This window comes from Ostrea edulis, chromosome 9, assembly GCF_947568905.1.
Source record: "Ostrea edulis chromosome 9, xbOstEdul1.1, whole genome shotgun sequence".
In the NCBI taxonomy this organism is placed as follows: Eukaryota; Metazoa; Mollusca; class Bivalvia; order Ostreida; family Ostreidae; genus Ostrea; species Ostrea edulis.
Window position 1 is genome coordinate 63419810 of NC_079172.1, and position 17872 is coordinate 63437681.

At 34.6% G+C, this 17872-nt stretch overlaps 1 protein-coding gene and 1 pseudogene across 1 annotated transcript; one reads left to right on the forward strand and one right to left on the reverse strand.

Annotated features, from left to right (window-relative positions):
• The first annotated feature begins 1493 nt into the window (after positions 1-1493).
• Positions 1494-4601, forward strand: LOC130050271 (bifunctional 3'-5' exonuclease/ATP-dependent helicase WRN-like; annotated as a pseudogene).
• A 398-nt stretch (positions 4602-4999) lies between these two features.
• On the reverse strand, positions 5000-11687 carry LOC130050585 (uncharacterized). Its single transcript, XM_056150818.1, has 9 exons — positions 11605-11687; positions 10744-10993; positions 10569-10652; positions 8391-8858; positions 7778-8254; positions 7473-7596; positions 7098-7228; positions 6813-6877; positions 5000-6706 (listed from the first exon to the last, which is right to left on the reverse strand). The coding sequence occupies exons 1-9, from the start codon at positions 11685-11687 to the stop codon at positions 5602-5604; spliced, it is 2787 nt and encodes a 928-aa protein (XP_056006793.1). The 3' UTR covers positions 5000-5601.
• Between the last annotated feature and the right edge of the window lie 6185 nt (positions 11688-17872).

Consider the following 17872-nt stretch of genomic DNA (forward strand, 5'->3'; position numbering starts at 1 on the left):
CTAAAATAAAATGATTTTTTGCTATAGATTCACAAGGACATCACTTTTTAATTGGGGGAGGTTTGGGGAACATATGTAACGGTCCCCGTTACAATTAGAACTAGTTATTATTATTTTCTTCTTATTTTTCCTCTTCTTTAGTGAGAAATTTGTCCGCTCGATTTTATGAACATCCTTCGACTGATCGATTTCAAACTTTGTGAGCTGATAGAGGGTCATTAGGAGGGGTGCAATCAACTTTTCAATCCTTCGACTGATCGATTTCAAACTTTGTGAGCTGATAAAGGGTCATTAGGATGGGTGCAATCAACTTTTCAAATTTTCAAAATGGCCGCCGTTTCAAGATGGCGGTCAAAAAACGTCAAAAACTCAAGGTTGTCGGATTGCAACCAAATTCTATTTCTAGGGTAATTTAGTGACCCCGAGTCCATTTCCACCATAAAATTTTTTTTTTTCGCCGCCATTTTCAAAATGGCCGCCATATACTGAAATGTTTGAAAGTGTAAAAATCTGTACAACATTTGGGTTCTGGGTTAAATGGAGGGTCCACAATTCATTTCTAGCATCAGTATTTCCTTCCAATCTATTTTCAGATTTTTCAAAATGGCCGGCATTGAAGAAAATGGCGGCCAAAAAATCAAGTCCGTCGGATTTCAACCAAATTTAGTTTCTAGGGGTTTTTGAGAATCCTCATCTGGCATCAAAAAGCATTTCTGACATGGGGAGGTGTTCGGAGACATTTGTGTTGGCATCGCAACACAGTTAAAGCTTGTTATTATTATTATTTTCTTCTTATTCTTATTATTCCTCTTCTTTAGTGAGAAATTTGTCCGACCAATTTTGTGAAGGTGCTTCGATAGATCCACTTCAAACTTTGTGAGCTGATAAAGGGTCACTAGGAGGGGTGCATTCAACTTTTCAAATTTTCAAAATGGCCGTCGTTTCAAGATGGCGGCCAAAAAAAGTCAAAATGTCAAGGTTGTCGGATTTCAACCAAATTCAATTTCTAGGGTAATTTAGTGACCCCGAGTCCATTTCCACCATCAATTTTTTTTTTCGAGCCGCCATTTTCAAAATGGCCGCCATATACCGAAATATTCGAAAGTGTTAAAATCTCTACCACATTTGGGTTCTGGGGTAAATTGAGGGTCAACAATTCATTTCTAGGATCAGTATTTCCTTCCAACAATTTTCAAATGTTTCAAAATGGCCGCCATTGAACAAAATGGTGGCCAAAAATTAGGTCCGTTGTATTTCAACCAAAATTAGTTTCTAGGGTTTTTTGAGGATCCTGAGTGCATTTCTGACATGGGGAGGTGTTCGTAGACATTTGTGTTGGCATCCCAACACAGTTATAGCTCGTTATTAAGGTATTCCGTCTGAACGGAAGACCTTATAGTGATTCTTATGTTTCTTTTCCTCTATTATTAAGGTCTTCCGTCTCCTGCGGAAGACCAATCTAATTAAAATTAGATGTTTGATCTGCTCGCGTACTCGCATACATAACATCTAACAACATCCCATGGAGGGTCACGTCAGAGGTCAAATTTATGTAAAAATATCGACCAATCATTGCGAAGACGGAAGAACCTTTTGTGACCAATGAGAATCAGTTGTACAAACTACGTTTGGTTGTTGAAGGAAAATGGCGGCGAAAGACAGTACAAGCGAGGCGATTGAAAACGTGCTGAAAAAATTTAATATCCAAAGTTTAAAACGCGAACAGCGACAGGTGTTACAGTGTCTGTTAGACCGGGTAGACTGTATGGCGGTCCTCCCGACTGGATTTGGAAAATCCCTGCCCTTCCAAATGTTAATCCCTGTCCAGAGAGAGATGGGCAGCAATATTGGGAAAATAATTGTGTGTTGCCCATTGATTTCCCTGATGCAGGACCAAGTGGCACGTTTACAGGAAATTTCCAGATATGACAGCTGCATATAAAGGTTAGTGTGTTTACTATTGTTTTGAATATTGCGAAGTCGAAATCAGTTGAATAGGTGATTTATAACTTAAGCGTTGTGGGAATCATATTGTGTAAATTAACTGACATTGAATATTCGATCTCATGTTTTTAAAAAAGAAAACTTAAACTTTAAGATTCTCGTATCATAGTTTAACATGTATTATTTATCAGGTTAATGTGCCCGAATGTTATTCACCCCATGTCTTATATCCTGCAATTTTCATAGCTTTTCAAAACTATTTGCAATGGCTTGATTAAGCTAGTATTAAATGAACTTCTAAAATGCAATGGCATAGCCCTAATGTTGCATAATAATTTTGGAACATCTTTATACATAGTTGAAGTATTTTTCACAATGTGTTTTGTGGAGTACAATGATGAAATATTTTCACTCAGTAAAATTTATTTTCTATGCTCTTACAAATCCATTTGATAAAAGATATGAAATAGCTAAATCAAGCTGTTTCAAGTAGGTTTTGTTAGCTATACAGCTTTATAACTAAATATATACAGATTGTGTTGAACCTGATTGTATTTGCACATGTGAAATCAATTAGAACAGGTATATTATAAAAATTAAAATATATATTTGAAGGGTCCAGTGATGAAACCGACAGAAAAATACTGGAAGGAACAGTAGACATAGTGTATGGCTCCCCAGAGGCATTAGTTGGCGACATAGAATGGAGAGAATCTATGCGTAATCTTGATGTCACTACTATTGTTATTGACGAGTTTCATACAATAGCAACATGGTAAATGCATTTTTGTTTTAAAGTCTAGTTGTAAATGACTAGTAAAGGTGATGTACACTATAAAGACCAATAATTCTTGATTGATTTGTACCATTAAAATTAAATTTGTCTTGAAGCATCCCCCCTAATGTTGGATCAATCTATGTACTTGGTACACCCAAATTCTACCCTTTTCTTGATTTTTGTGGAATTTCAGAATATTGTCTCCCTCCACCCCCCAACATCAATTAATTTAATGATCATATTCAGTTTCCCTTCTGTGTTGACATTTATTATATATTATTTGCTAAGCATTTTCTGTTATCACCAGTAAACTTGCCATTGTTTTAAGACTTGACTTATGTACACATGATGTAGGGAAAAAAAAACATTCTCGAGTCAGGCATATTATTTTTTACCATTATGGCTGGAGAAGGGCAAAATGAGTTGTAAACGTGACCCAAAAAGGTTTAAATTATAAAGAAATGATGTTACAATAAAATTAAATAAGATTGTCAACTGAAAGTTGCCTTAAAACTTAATTTTTTCTTCATATATTTGCTTTAACAGGGGTCAAAGTGAAAATGGCAAAGAGGCTTTTAGGAAATGGTTTGGACACGTTGGGGAGCTAAGGTCCATGTTTCCAGATGCAAATTTGTTGGCCTTGTCTGCAACATGCACAAAGAAAATTGCTAGACGTGTTAAAAAGTGTCTGGGTGATGGAACAGTGGAAATCATAATTTCTCCTGACAAACCAAACATCAAATTATCAGTGACTAAGGTATCAACCAATATAGAGAACTCTATGTTTTGGATAATTGATCCACTTCAAGAATTACAAGAGAAATTTCCACGGGTAATAATTTACTGTACCTCAATTAATGATGCAGCAAAAGTTTGCAATTACTTAATCGAAGAAGTGCCATCAAGTGTCCGAAATATTGAATTATACCACTCAGAAACAGAAGATCTTAAGAAAGAGTACATTGTTAATGAACTGAAAGACTTTAACAGTTCTCTTCGTATCCTGATTTCTACAAGTGCTTTAGGCATGGGAATAGATGCCAAAGGATTCCACAGTGTGGTTTTATTTGGAGCTCAATCAAACTGTTCTGATCTTATACAGGAAATTGGAAGAGTAGGAAGAGACAACATGCCATCGGTTGCGTTAATTGTTTACAACTCGTATCACCAACGATTAGCAGATGAATCTGTCAAGAAAATTCTTGTGACAAAGGAATGTCGTAGACTATGTCTTCTAGAAAACTTTTTGAATGACAAGGGAATACAAGAAATTAGAGAAAATATTTTGGGACATCACACTTGTTGCGATAATTGTGCAGCAAAATGTTCTTGCAATAAATGTGAACTACTGCCCATCGAAAAAATGTTCAATTTTGCTAATGTGTACTCTGCGCCAGACAGTGATAGTGACGAGACAGAGTATTATGATTCTTTTGATGAAGAAATACATGATTTGATAGAGTAATAAAATCTGAAGTTATACCAAAATAAATTATATGTGTGTTTCCTACTTTACTACCCCCAAAATTATGTAGGGTTACCAGTTAAAACATTTAATTCAAAATCTTGGTTTTTGATATGCTTCCATGTCTATATACAAATACAATTACTTTTCAAATACTTTGACGATCAATAGTTGTCAAAATGTAGATCAGACAACTTGAACACAAAAAGCAAAATATTTCCAGTTTGAAAATTATATATATATAAATATATCGATAAAATATTGAGGGTTGATAGAGAAAATGTTGTTAGGGTCGGTAAACCGGAAACACACATATTTTATTTTGGCTGTTGTGATATTTCCAATCACCATGATATCTAGTTTATATACAACTGAAGTGTAGAATAAAAATGCATAAAATTTAAAGGTAATAAAGTCTATCCTGTTTTTTCAACTACATGAATGTTTGCATCACTAATTTAATGGACACCAATTATTACAGAATCATGAGCCATTCTAACAAGTTAACTAAGTTCACCAAATGTTTATGGCGAATATATTCTTTGTTATTGAATTATGAGAACTTGTTTTCCCAAAAATATATATTTAATTAAGGAGGTACTCTACATCATCATAATGGCTGAACATGCAAAATACTAGTGCATCAGCTCCAACTGCGCGAAGTGTTTAATATACTAAACTAAGTGCACATAAGATATTCAGTTTCTTTTGACATCAAATTTCTTCATTATAATCTACATGTTACTTCAAGCATTATCTTTTTGTCTCTATTGAGATTCACCACTGACATATTAAATCACACAAAGTAACAATGACACTTGAACCATTTATTTTAGCTTAAATAACTTTTGCAATATGTTGTACAAGTTAACTGGTCACATCTGCACAATCTCTGCTGTCTGCACTGTGATGTATCACATTTATTAAAGCAAAACCGTGTTATATCTGTACTTGAAAAGCGATCAAAATACTCTTACGAATTGAGATAAGTTACAGAACCATTAGATATTAAGTCCCGGTGTATGATACTAGCGTGTGCATCGATAAGCCTGCTATACTTAAACATGCATCAAAGGAAAACTAAATGGTTTACTGTAACAATGGCTAATTATCTTTACACTATTCAATGAGCACATTAAAAAATGTACTATACAGTAAAACATGCTTAAAAAGAAATTCATGCTTAGTGTGACGTGCTATTTATTCCCCTATAAGAGGAAATTTGCGACAAGGTTTGGTTTTAATGAATTGTTCTTCACTGATTCTGTAAGTTTGTTACGACTTTGTTTCTATACGATAAATGATGTACAACAGGGTGATTGAACTTAGCATTGAAAGGAATAAACAGAAAGTTACCATACAAAAGAACTGATAACATGCACAAACTTAGCACTGTGTCATATCAGTTCTCAATTTAAACATGTGGATCTCTTAGTCGTATAAAAGGTTGTCTTGGCTTATGTCGGTGTATCACAGTTGATAATCCAACAAATGAATTCTGGAAGGGGTTCCTATCCACTGTGAAACCTTGACACTTAAATGTACGCTTTGGAATGAGGGTCATCACATTTGCTTCCTGTAAATCTTTGAACACCTTTAATACATCACCCTTGTAACTGGGAATGTGATGGAAGCCCTTTCTCTTTCTGATCTCAGTAATGCTGTCAAAATGGCCGACTAAGTTTATTAAATGAGGATATTCCTTTGAGTGGGCGAGGATACTTTCCTTTGTTTTGTGACCAGAGCAGGCAATTTTACTATCTCTATTCAACATCTCAAGGTATTCATCTAAGGACACATTGTTGTTCTTTCCTCCTTGCAAATTGACAAAGCGATTGGCAATTAGACGTTCCTTTTGATTATCACAGAGAATACCAGATGTTAGAGATGTTAAATGAATAGAACCAATAGCGTATTTCACTTTGTTAGTGAGATGGTATACAGGTAGTTCATATTTTGCGGATCGCACAGCCCTTTCGCCATCCCCCATGTCCACAGAAGTATCCAAATTCTTGTGCAAAATTACAAGTTTGAAAAGCATCATCAGGTAATCCTGCATTTGGTCTTGGTTTTTATTTTTTGGTTTTTTCGATGGTTTGTCAATATGAACATCATGGATTTTTTGTTCATGAGTTTGCAATGACACAACATGCGCATAGGTTTTATCACAGTGGTGGCACTTAAATCTCCCTTCCTCTCGTGTTGATGTCCAATAGTTTTCAGGATGCTGTGGATCACACACAATATCTCGAACATTTTGGAATATGTCATTAGTGTTGTCAAAGAAATGTTTCCTCAAAATGTTTTCACTCACTGAATCAATGTACTCTATCTTTTCTCTGTTTGACAATACTGCAAAGTTGGACGGCAGATCTATTTCTTGGTCAATGTCTGAAACACCCATGTGATGTAGAAAAAGCAGCAAACAGATGGCATCCAGGATCACATAATACAACATCTTGTATGCTCGGTATGCATAATACACATGACCTTTGACATTTCTCATGTTCAGGAAATTTCTGCAATTCTTACACAAGAATTTTTTACACACCATTCAAAATTTACAAAACCGTTAAATAAATGAAGTACACACAAAATATAAGTTTCTTATAAAAGTATACATACCTGTAATAGTATACTGTGCCTCGGTCCATAGCACTATATGTTGAATAAGTGAGCTTGTGTATGGCCTACAATTACATATTAATATTGCAATCAAATTATAAAGAAGTTAGTACCAAAGCACTAATCTCAAATATTTCAAGTACAAACACAAAATTTATATAAGGGTATGGATTTGTGCATGTTAGCCACTGATAAGAAATTTCAGGTCAGAACTCTTTGCACATATATCAGGAAGTTTCTTTACATATTGTAAATCAGAAAAACATGCATTTTCATCAATGATACCTCTAGGAAATTCATCAATCTGTGAAAGTCTTCAATTTTTGAGACAAAGCCTTGAAGTCTTTGAAGCTGTGTTTCAGCATTATTCATGGCCTTTTGGGCTGCTTGCACCCGTTCATCAGTTAACCTATCGCCTAATAATAAAAAAATAATTAATTCACACTTGAATTGTTTATTGGATATCATGATTCTAGAAATTGACGATTGCCCAAACATTTTTCACAGACTGCATATATTGGAATTTTAAATTACTATTTTGCCAAAATGAAGATCAATACCTGCATTACACACATGTGCACACTATTACATCTCTTTGGTATAATGTATTATAAATTAGAGATCCCACACACACCCCTAAATCCATATGAGAAAACAAACCTCCAAAAAATACAGGTTCCACAACTTCTCCATCCCTGCAAGGAACATATGTAGACAAGGTCTTCAAAAGACGTATCAATTCTGGTGTCTTATTTTCATTACAGTCGAAAAGACCAAGTGGGTACTGAATAAAAAAATAATTTAAGATCATATGCAAAATTCTGTAATTAATCAATGATAATATTCTCTAATTAATCGAAGATAATATAAACTATTACATAAAGTACATGGTACACACCTTTCAACAATAATTATAAATTTCAGTAAAATGAAAACTTAGAAATAGAAGAAAACTCATGACTTACTTGTTTAGTTTTGTTTCCTGCACAGTAGGAATATTTATGCTCTAAATGTTTTGGATAAATTTTTCCATATTCTTTCTGCAAGTGGGGATGATTTTCAATGACAGAAGTGGAGAAGAGAAATGTTAGTTCCTTCATTAGTTTCTGTTGGTCTTCAATGGATGGAAGAAAAGTTGAAATTTCAATTTCATGGGAAGGAGGACTGTGGGAGCTGTGTTCAGTTGGAATTACTCTGTCCAGGATGGCATAAACGTGAAAGAGATGAAGAGAGAGAGTTTTCCTGTCAGACGTTCTATACGATGGAAGGATGTTTTTGTCCCAGTTGTCCCCAATTATTTGGTATTTTACATTTCCTCCTTCAACCCAAGAATCACGGATTTCTAAAATTTCTTTGTCCAGTATTTTTTGCCAGTCACAAAGCTTTCTCTTCAAAGTCAATGGGTGGACAGTCAATCCTATATGTGACAGTCGTTCAATGTCCTAAAATTAAGATTTAAATATTGTCAATATCAAGTTTTACTGTACAGATTGGAATGCCACATTAATTCTAATAAAGAGTTATGTTTACAGGAAATAAATATTACATATATTTTGCATAAACAAAATGAAAATTTACCCGCTGTGTACATCCACCATGATTTAGCAGAAATCCATTCATGTACTGCAAAACTGTCATCTCTTGGCTTCTTCCATGTAGTGCAATACCTACAGTTTGTAGGGCATGGAGAAATGGTTTGCTTCCAATAACAGGTGGTATGTCTGAAACGGTAGCTGTAATGATTGACAGTAGTGCTGGGCACATTGTTTCAAGTTGTTTGTGTAAATTTTCCCACCGGAAACTGAAAAAGTCTGCATTGCTTTTCTTTTGTAGAAGACTGCCCGATCCCCTCTTACAAATTGCTTTACATTCCTCCAGCACAATCTTTTGAGAGCCGCGTACCAATTCCAATGGACTAGACTTCCGCAGAATGTCAACTATGACAGTTTCTGTATTTCCTCCTCTTGCTATAGCTTTGCATATCTGTTGGTGGGTGTCCTCTTTGATGATTGACGACTTTCTCCCACTTGGATAGTGCAGTACAACCTAGCATTTAAAACATAAAAGATATTACCTAAAAATATATTACCTACAAATTATACAGACATGTGCGTATATCTAATATGTTACAAAGAAATATATTTAACGATTTAGTGTTTGATCTCAGTGTTGTTAACAGCAACAAATCTATATAGTTTTAGACTTATTTGATAGAAAATTACTGCTTGAGCACTTAATGTCAAATTCTTGAGAACACGTTGGACCTCTCTTCCCCCCCCCCCCCCTTGTAAAACTTTATTTTAAACTATATTTATTTCAAAAACATAAGAACATGATTACACATATCATTTGAATAGTTGAGATCAAAATCAAGCAAAGATGCACTTATATCAATTCTACTTCCATTAAAACTTTGATTCCATATTTTACCCCATGATTTGAACGATCTTGAACCTACACTATATCAGGAAATTTTCACAAGTTTTATCTTTCCAGACCCAGTGCTTCTTCAGTTGAGAACCCTAGTCATATATGAATCTGTACAAAGAACTGCATACATACTATCACTAATCATGGCCAGTGGTCTTTGATAAGGAAATTGCTAAAGATTATATATATTTAATGTCAAAATGGAGCCCCCTCCCTCATGATTTGAAGAAACTGCAATATGCAGATGGTCTTGTTGGACTCAATGTATTATCAGAAAATCTCACTTGAGCTTTCAGCTGAGCTTAATAGTCAACAGATGCACAAACAGACAAAAAGTTATCAGAAAAACTTACTTGACCTTTTGTTTCAAGTAAGCTAAGAAAAACTCCACTTTGGCAGAGAAACATAGTGTTAAAATCAACTCAAAGATAAATGAATTGGTTAGTCATTTACAATTCTATAGCTAAGCATGCACAACAGACCTACAGTTTGGGGTAAGTACTGATAAATCCAAACCTCAAACAAATTGTAGTGTTGGAGATATCTTTTTAACATATGAATTTTCTGAAAGCTATAAATTTCATATATGTATCTAAATCTCAAGGAACTTGAAATGTACCCTGTGAACAGAGACTACAATCGATGAACACAGTGATTTTTCTACATTTTTTATAAGGGTCCTGTGGCTTTAAAACTGGGAAAAATTGTCGACATTTCAGTCAAATTCAATTTTATCGTAAATAAGTTTTAAAATCATATCTAACATTATTTTATCTTTATTTTACTAATCTAGTTTTCTTTAACCTTCTAAAATTTTCAACTATTCTATCCAAATCATCATTCCCATAACTCTTTGTTAAGTTTCACATATAGAATGTTTATTTCTTTCAAATACGTTTTCCTTTCACAATTTTATTATTGGGAAAAATGTAAGCTAAATTGGGAAAGAATTAGCAATTTTTAGGAGGGGAGAGGGCCGAAATTCTGACCCAAAATGGGCCTTAAAAAATCACTGGAACAGAAAATTCAAAACAAACGTTGAAACAAATCAAAAGAAAAAGGAAAACAAAATTAACAATTTTCAACAATTTTAACATTGCACCTCTACTTTTCCATCAAGAGAGCATTTGTCTGATTTTGGTTTGCTCTCTTTGTCACTGAATAAGGATCTCTTTGAAGATTTTGGAACTGTATCTGTCACAATGACGTACATATATATGTATTAAAATGCAAAAGACCAATCAATACCTTTCATGATTTTAAGCCTTGAAAGTCTAATTATCATTCTTGATACATTTTAAGACTTTGGTATAAATGTAAACATACCTGGTCTCTCTGTCTTTGGTGCAATAGAGACAACACTGTATCCAGTGTCTGGGACCTGTTAACATACACAAAAATTGCAAATACCTTAACAGCATACCAAATCATACACATACATGTACTGTCAATATTTATTTAATGATTGACTAAACATTATCTTTCATATGAGTTAATGTACCTGTAAAAGTTTCTTCCAGGATTCTTCTCCAAGCAACAGGGGTGGTTGTGATCCTGTGATGCTGCCTACGATAAAGGGGGCAAGAGGCTTTAGTTTTTGAGGTGTCACTCTTCGAATCGGTACTAACATAGTAGATGTCTCTGTCTCCTCTGAGGCTTTCGAGCGTTTCCCAATTCCCAAAACTCCTGGACTTCTAATTTCTCTCTTCTTAATGACTGTTTTTGATGGTGAGGGCACAGTAACACTATATCTGCAAAGTTTTCATAAGTTTTATAGGTTTAACATGACCCATAACATGAAATGAGTATATATAGAATATGAGTATATATACTTATGATAAGATACTTCCATTGATCATGAAATTCAAGCTAGATATGGAAAGAAATAAGGTAATTTTCATTACAGCATTTTTTGTATGTATGTTGACAATTCTCTTCAGAAACATATCTTACCAAAATGTACCAATTAAATTTATCTAGTATATATACATATCATATATTTTTCAATCTGAGTTGAAGGTAATAAATGTTGAGTCTATGGGATTCGCGGAAACACAGAATAAAAACACCAATAAATATACACTAATTTATCAATAATTTTTTTTACAGGATTTCAGTTCATCCATCTTGAATAACTACAGTACACCAAAATAAATGACGCGACGGCACATTCATTTTCCTGTAGGTACTCCTACTAGAGTTTAGAGCTTTTATTTACTGGTACAACTAAGAATCCCAGAAATCCTTATTTGTTGCTGCTTCTTGCTACATCTGATCTTAACATTGATCAGCTGTTGATACCGGTGTTCAGGCTTCACATCATGTGACATTTAAGCAATAACTCTCCTTATTATACACTAACCTTGACATGGTTGATCGTATGTTACTTGTAAATCTCTCCCTTGCCTCCATCGCCTCTTTTTCCAATTTGCGCACCCTGTCCATGGCCCGAAAACATTTCTGACATACACCCGCGTCACCAGGAAAACAAGTCTCTTTCTTCACATCACACACGTTCAGTAACGTTTCCAATCTTTCACGTGTTAATCTTAATTTTTTATCCAAACACTTTTGAACTTTTATGCTGCCTAATTCATCTACAAACTTTGTAACAAACGAAAACCCGCACACAACACAAATGTTTCCAAACGAATAGCATTTGACAGGCGTAATGCGCGCCGCCATTGTCTTGGTTCGGATCACGTTTTTTTTTTTTTTTTTACATTCGGAACCACTCTAGACTTATTCCCTTCGACGAGCATTTAAAGAGTTTGCCAGATGTGATTTCATTGGTCAATTGAATTTGACCTCTGACGTGACCCTCCATGGGATGTTGTTAGATGTTATGTATGCGAGTACGCGAGCGGATCAAACATCTAATTTTAATTAGATTGGCGGAAGACCTTACTATTATTGTTCGCGTTCTTCTTCATTATTTATTATTATTATTTTCCTTGGTAGTACACGCGTTTTTCTCAGCCATTTTTCGATCGATTTTCACGAAATTTTCAGGAAAGATGTCTTTTGGTGACGAGACTTTGCTTGCAAAATTTCGTGCATGACGTCACTTCCGGTCAGGAGTTATCTCTCTTTTAGTGACTTTTTGAAGGGCCTTGTTGTCCACACATCTCCTCCGTTAGTTTTGAAGCTAGAGTCTTGAAATTTCTACACAAGATAGAGTAAACATTTTAGAAGATTTGTGGGGGATTCGATTTTACCGGAGGCGATTTGCCTAAAGGCTCGCCTGGACCTGAAAAAATGGATGCCAAAATTGTTCGCCGATTTCGGCGATTTTTGACCTTTGATCTCCAATATCTTTTTTCTTGCAAATATTTTGTTAAGACATATAGAACAAAAGTTGTGCACATTTACAAGATCTTGTCGAAAATATCAAGATTTAGGGGCTAGCCCCTTAAATTAGGGATCTAGAAGGGCTCAAAGTCTAGATCAAATATCTCAAAAATCGTTCATATTTTGGTATAAGTCAAAGAACAAAAAATGTTCATCTCAACAATCTAAATCTATTCATATAAAAATTTAGGTCATATGTTACGTAATAAGGGATTTTAAGGGCCAAAACCATAAATTTGTTACCCCTTGTATCTCGAAAACGACAAATATTAAAGCAATAAAGAACAAAAGTTGTTCAGAATGATGATCTGAACAATATGCATATTTCGTTTTTACCCTATGTGGCCCCGTTAGGGAGCTACAGTTTGGCCCCTAAAAATTACTTCTAGAAATAACTCGAGAACGGTAAAGAATTTCTAAATACTTGTTGAACAAAAAATGTTTGAAATATCATGACCTTTCTTACGATATCAAGCAAAAGGGGCTGACCCTTTCAGTTAGGGGCCCAGAAGGGTCCAAAGGTTTATGAGAATATCTCAGAAACTATTAATATTTTGTAATAAGTCATTGAAGCGGAAATGTTCATCTAAACGAGCTTGTTCTTATCAAATCAAAAAGTAGGTCATATGTTACGTAATAAGGGATTTTAAGGGCCAAAATCATAAATAATTGACGCCTCATATCTTGAAAACGACAAATATTTTGAAAAGCATTATTGAACAAAAGTTGTTCAGAATGATAATCTAAACAATATGTACATTTCGTTTTTTCCCTATGTGGCCCCGTTAGGAAGCTACAGTTTGGCCCCTAAATATTTCTTGTAGAGATAACTCGAGAACGGTAAAGAATTTCTAAATACTTGTTGAGCAAAAAATGTTTAAAATGACAAGGCCTTTCTTACGATATCAAGCAAAACGGGCTGGCCCTTTAAATTAGGGGTTCAGAAGGGTCCAAATGTTTTTGAGAATATCTCAGAAACTATTAATATTTTATAATAAGTTGTAGAAGCGGAAATGTTCATCTCAACGAGCTTGATCTTATCAAATCAAAAAGTAGGTCATATGTTACGTAATTAGAGATTTTAAGGGCCAAAATCGTAAATATTTGACGCCTCATATCTTTAAAACGACATATTTTTTGAAAAGCATTATTGAACAAATGTTGTTCAATGTGTCATAACCTATCGATCAATATCAAAAAATGGGTCTGTGGGCCTCATGGCTCGCCTGTAGAGTCGATTTTTGTCGATATCAGTCGATTTCAAAAACTTGTAACTGGTAAATATTTTGTAAGGACATATTTAACAAAAGTTGTTCAGTTTATCGAGATCTATCGATTGATATCAAGAAATAGTCTTATGGTCCTAATGGCTCGCCTGTAGAGTCGATTTTTTGTCGATATCGGTCGATCTCAATAACTTTTTACAGGTAAATATTTTGTAAAGACATATAGAACTAAAGTTGTTGAGTCTATAGAGGGCTAGCAAATGACATCAAGAAATAGGCCCGCGGGCCTTATGGCTCGCCTGGAGAGTCGAATTTCAAACGAATTTCACCGCAACTTTGCTTCAGAAGCTTATGATATGAAAAATTGATTATATCTAAAGTGTCTTAAAGTCGGAAACTAAATTGGGACTCATTTGTGTTTTCTTTTTTTTTTTAACTCCGAGTGCATCAACAAATCGGACGGAAGACCTACTCGTTGCTCGCAACGAGATCGTGTCTAGTTATTATTATTATTATTTTTTTTCCCTTTTGTCTCCGAGACCGTTGGATGGATTTTCCTGAAACTTTCACAGGTTATAGGGAACGATGGTACCTCGAGGAATTTTTTTCATTTTTTCAAAATTCACTTCCGTTCGTCAGATACGTCCGATTTTCCGGTTTTTGAAAGAAACTTTGTCCGGGGGTAAACTTGAAAACCACTAAAGATAATCGAATGAAACTTTCAAGGATGATAGATCTATTTTCTCTATGGTGCATGCACGTAATATTTTTTGTCGCCGTTACTTCCGGTCGTCACCGGAAGTGATCAAATAAATCATCAATTTCAAACTTTTTTCTTTCAAATTGAAACCTACTTTGGTTTACTATATCTCGTTCTAATTCTCAAAAAATGTTGACCCCACCGGAAGTTGAATCTCCAACTTCCGGTTATATCAAAGAAAAACTATTCATTCTCTCATTTTTCAGTGCCATAAATCTCGGTCATGAAACTAGTTAATGAGTTGAGTTTTACATATATTATAGTAACTACAAATGTCTAGAGTAACGTCAAATATTTTTGTAAATTTCACTTCCGGTCGGCAAATACGGCTTATGAGCTGTTTTCGTTGTCAATCGTTTTACTCAGAAACGGTAAAAGATAGAGTCACCAAAATTTCAGAGTTAATAAATCTCACTTTGTAGGGGTGCAGTAGGGGGGTAAGAATGTCGGCCGTCACTTCCGGTCGTCACCGGAAGTGATTAATAAATCATGAATTTCAAACTTTTTTCTTTCAAATTGAAACCTATATCGGTTTATTAGGTCTCGTTCTAATTCTCAAAAACTATTGACCCCACCGGAAGTTGAATCTCCAACTTCCGGTTATATGAAAGAAAAACTATTCATTCTCTCATTTTTCAGTGCCATAAATCTCGGTCATAAAACAAGTTAATGATTTGAATTTTACATATGTTATAGACATTATAAATGTCTAGTGTAAATTTAAATATTTTTGTAAAATTCACTTCCGGTCGTGAGATATGGGGTGGACATATTCAAACCTTGTTTTTTCAGTTTCTCAATAATGAATATAGATAGACGCTTGAAACTTGTAGAGTTGATCAACTAACATTAGTCCATTGTACACATACATTCAATTTTTTCGTCTGTCACTTCCGGTCTATACCGGAAGTATTTGAAAAATGTCGATTTTCCGATTTCTTCGAGTGATTTCTCAGAGATGGTGGATAGATTTTCTTGAAATTTTCAGGAATAATGTCTTATGAAAGGACCTTCCTATAACTATTTTTGTTTTTACAAAATTCACTTCTGGTCGGAAAATATGGGCGATTTTCTGTTTCTCAAAAGGAATTTTGTCCAGCAGTTTTCTTGGAAAAGGTAACATATTAGTTCATCAATTATTCAGGAATTATAAATCTCCGTTTGCAGTCGTGCAGTAGAGGGTTGAACATGTCGACCGTCACTTCCTGTCGTCACCGGAAGTGATTGAAAGAATCGCAAATTTCAAACTTTTTCTTGTAAATTGAAACCTATACTAGTTTGTTAAGTCTCTTTGAAAGTGTCAAAAGAATATTGACTCCGTTGGTAGTCAAAACAACTACTTCCGGTTTCTTGATAAAATACATTTTTACTTTTCATTTCTTTGTCACCATAAATCTCGCGTATATTTTAAGTCTTTCATATGATTTTCACATGTCATAATAAAAGTATCAACTTCTAGAGTTTGGATCATTTTGTTTTTCAAAATTGACTTCCGGTCGGTAGTAACCTACTACTTTTTTCTTTCTTTAGTCTACTTCTTTTTGTTGAGAACTCTTTGAGATAGAGACGTGAAATTTTCAGGGAATATAGACAGTAAAGAGTCGCTGTCATTTATAGGAAAACGCATCATAAAAGTACTTCCGGTCATCACCGGAAGTTACGAGAAATGAGTAAAAAATTCGATAATACATTTCTCATTCATTGTTAAGGTACATTTTCTGATATATTTAAATGGTTTTCGTAGGAACAGAAAGCTCTTTACCGGAAGTGATCTAACGGAAGACCTACTCATTACTAGTAATGAGTTTCTAGTTATTATTATTATTATCATTATTATTATTATTCTTTTTCTCCGGTACTTTTTTGTCCGGTAGTGTTCTCAGAAACTACAAAAGGGATCGATATGAAACTTTCCAGGATGATAGTATAGCGTTTGTAGATGTGCATAGTGATAGTCATTTTGTTTGCACGTGCATGCACGCGCGCGCACGTGCATTCCAATTTTGGTACAAAAAATGGAAAATCAGAATATTGAAGGAAGCGATATAAAACCTAAATAGGATGATAGTATATCATTTGTACATATGAAAAATAATAGTTATTTTGCCAGCACGCGCACGCATACGCGTGCACGCGCATTACAAAATTTGTACGCTAACTTTGGAATCAGTCTAACTTTTTTGTTGTTCATTGAAATGGCTTGAAATTCATATCATAGGTAGATATTGAGACCCTTAACTGATTTACATGGTCAAAATTACCAATTTGCACGCGCATGCACGTTCGCTTCATTTTGATTGGATAATGCTAAAACGTATGTAACTATCTTATTTATGAAGCGAATGAGATGATATTCACAGCATATGTAGACAATATGTGTATCTATATGTTGGTGTAACAAAAAATGCCAACGCACACGCGCATGCGCGTGAGACGTTTTTAAATGTTCAATTTTTAAAGGACGATAACTTTTTTGTTTTTCATCAAATTCTATTCATATTAGGGGTTTAGATGTATCTTGGTACTCCTTACAAATTGCTGTGCTTAGAATTACTGCTCAGCACATGCATGCACGTGTGCTGATTTCTGATTGGACGATTTTAAAATCGCTATAGCTTCCTTATATTTGGTGGAAACGTTATGAAATTCATACTGTGGGTATATGATACAAATGCCTTTTGAAAGACATCAACAGAAATTCGGAATCATACACGCGTGCGCGTGTATGCACGTGCAACGCTTTCTTTCATTTCTTGGTACTGAAATGACCATATTGAACGTACTGCATGTAATTAAAGGCTAGAATAAAATGATTTTTTCCTATAGATTCACAAGAACATCACTTTTTAATTGGGGGAGGTTTGGGGAACATCTGTAACGGTCCCCGTTACAATTAGAACTAGTTATTATTCTTTTTCTCCGGTACTTTTTTGTCCGGTAGTGTTCTCAGAAACTACAAAAGGGATCGATATGAAACTTTCCAGGATGATAGTATAGCGTTTGTAGATGTGCATGGTGATAGTCATTTTGTCTGCACATGCATGCACGCTCGCGCACGTGCACTGCAATTTTGGTACAAAAATTGGAAAATCAGAATATTAAGGGGATCGATATGAAACCTGAATAGGATGGTAGTATATCATTTGTAAATATGAAAAATGATAGTAATTTTGTCTGCACGCGCACGCATGCGCGTGTACATGCATTACAAAATTTGTACACTAACTTTGGAATCAGTTTAACTTTTTCGTTGTTCATTGAAATGGCTTGAAATTCATATCATAGGTAGATAT

Excerpts from the sequence above, each read along its gene's own strand:
- LOC130050585 (XM_056150818.1), bottom strand. The coding sequence starts at position 11,687 with ATGGACAGGGTGCGCAAATTGGAAAAAGAGGCGATGGAGGCAAGGGAG. Across the intron at positions 10,994-11,604 it reads ATACGATCAACCATGTCAAG|ATATAGTGTTACTGTGCCCT; the intron begins GTTAGTGTATAA and ends AAAACTTTGCAG. Across the intron at positions 7,597-7,777 it reads CAGGAAACAAAACTAAACAA|TACCCACTTGGTCTTTTCGA; the intron begins GTAAGTCATGAG and ends TTTTTTATTCAG.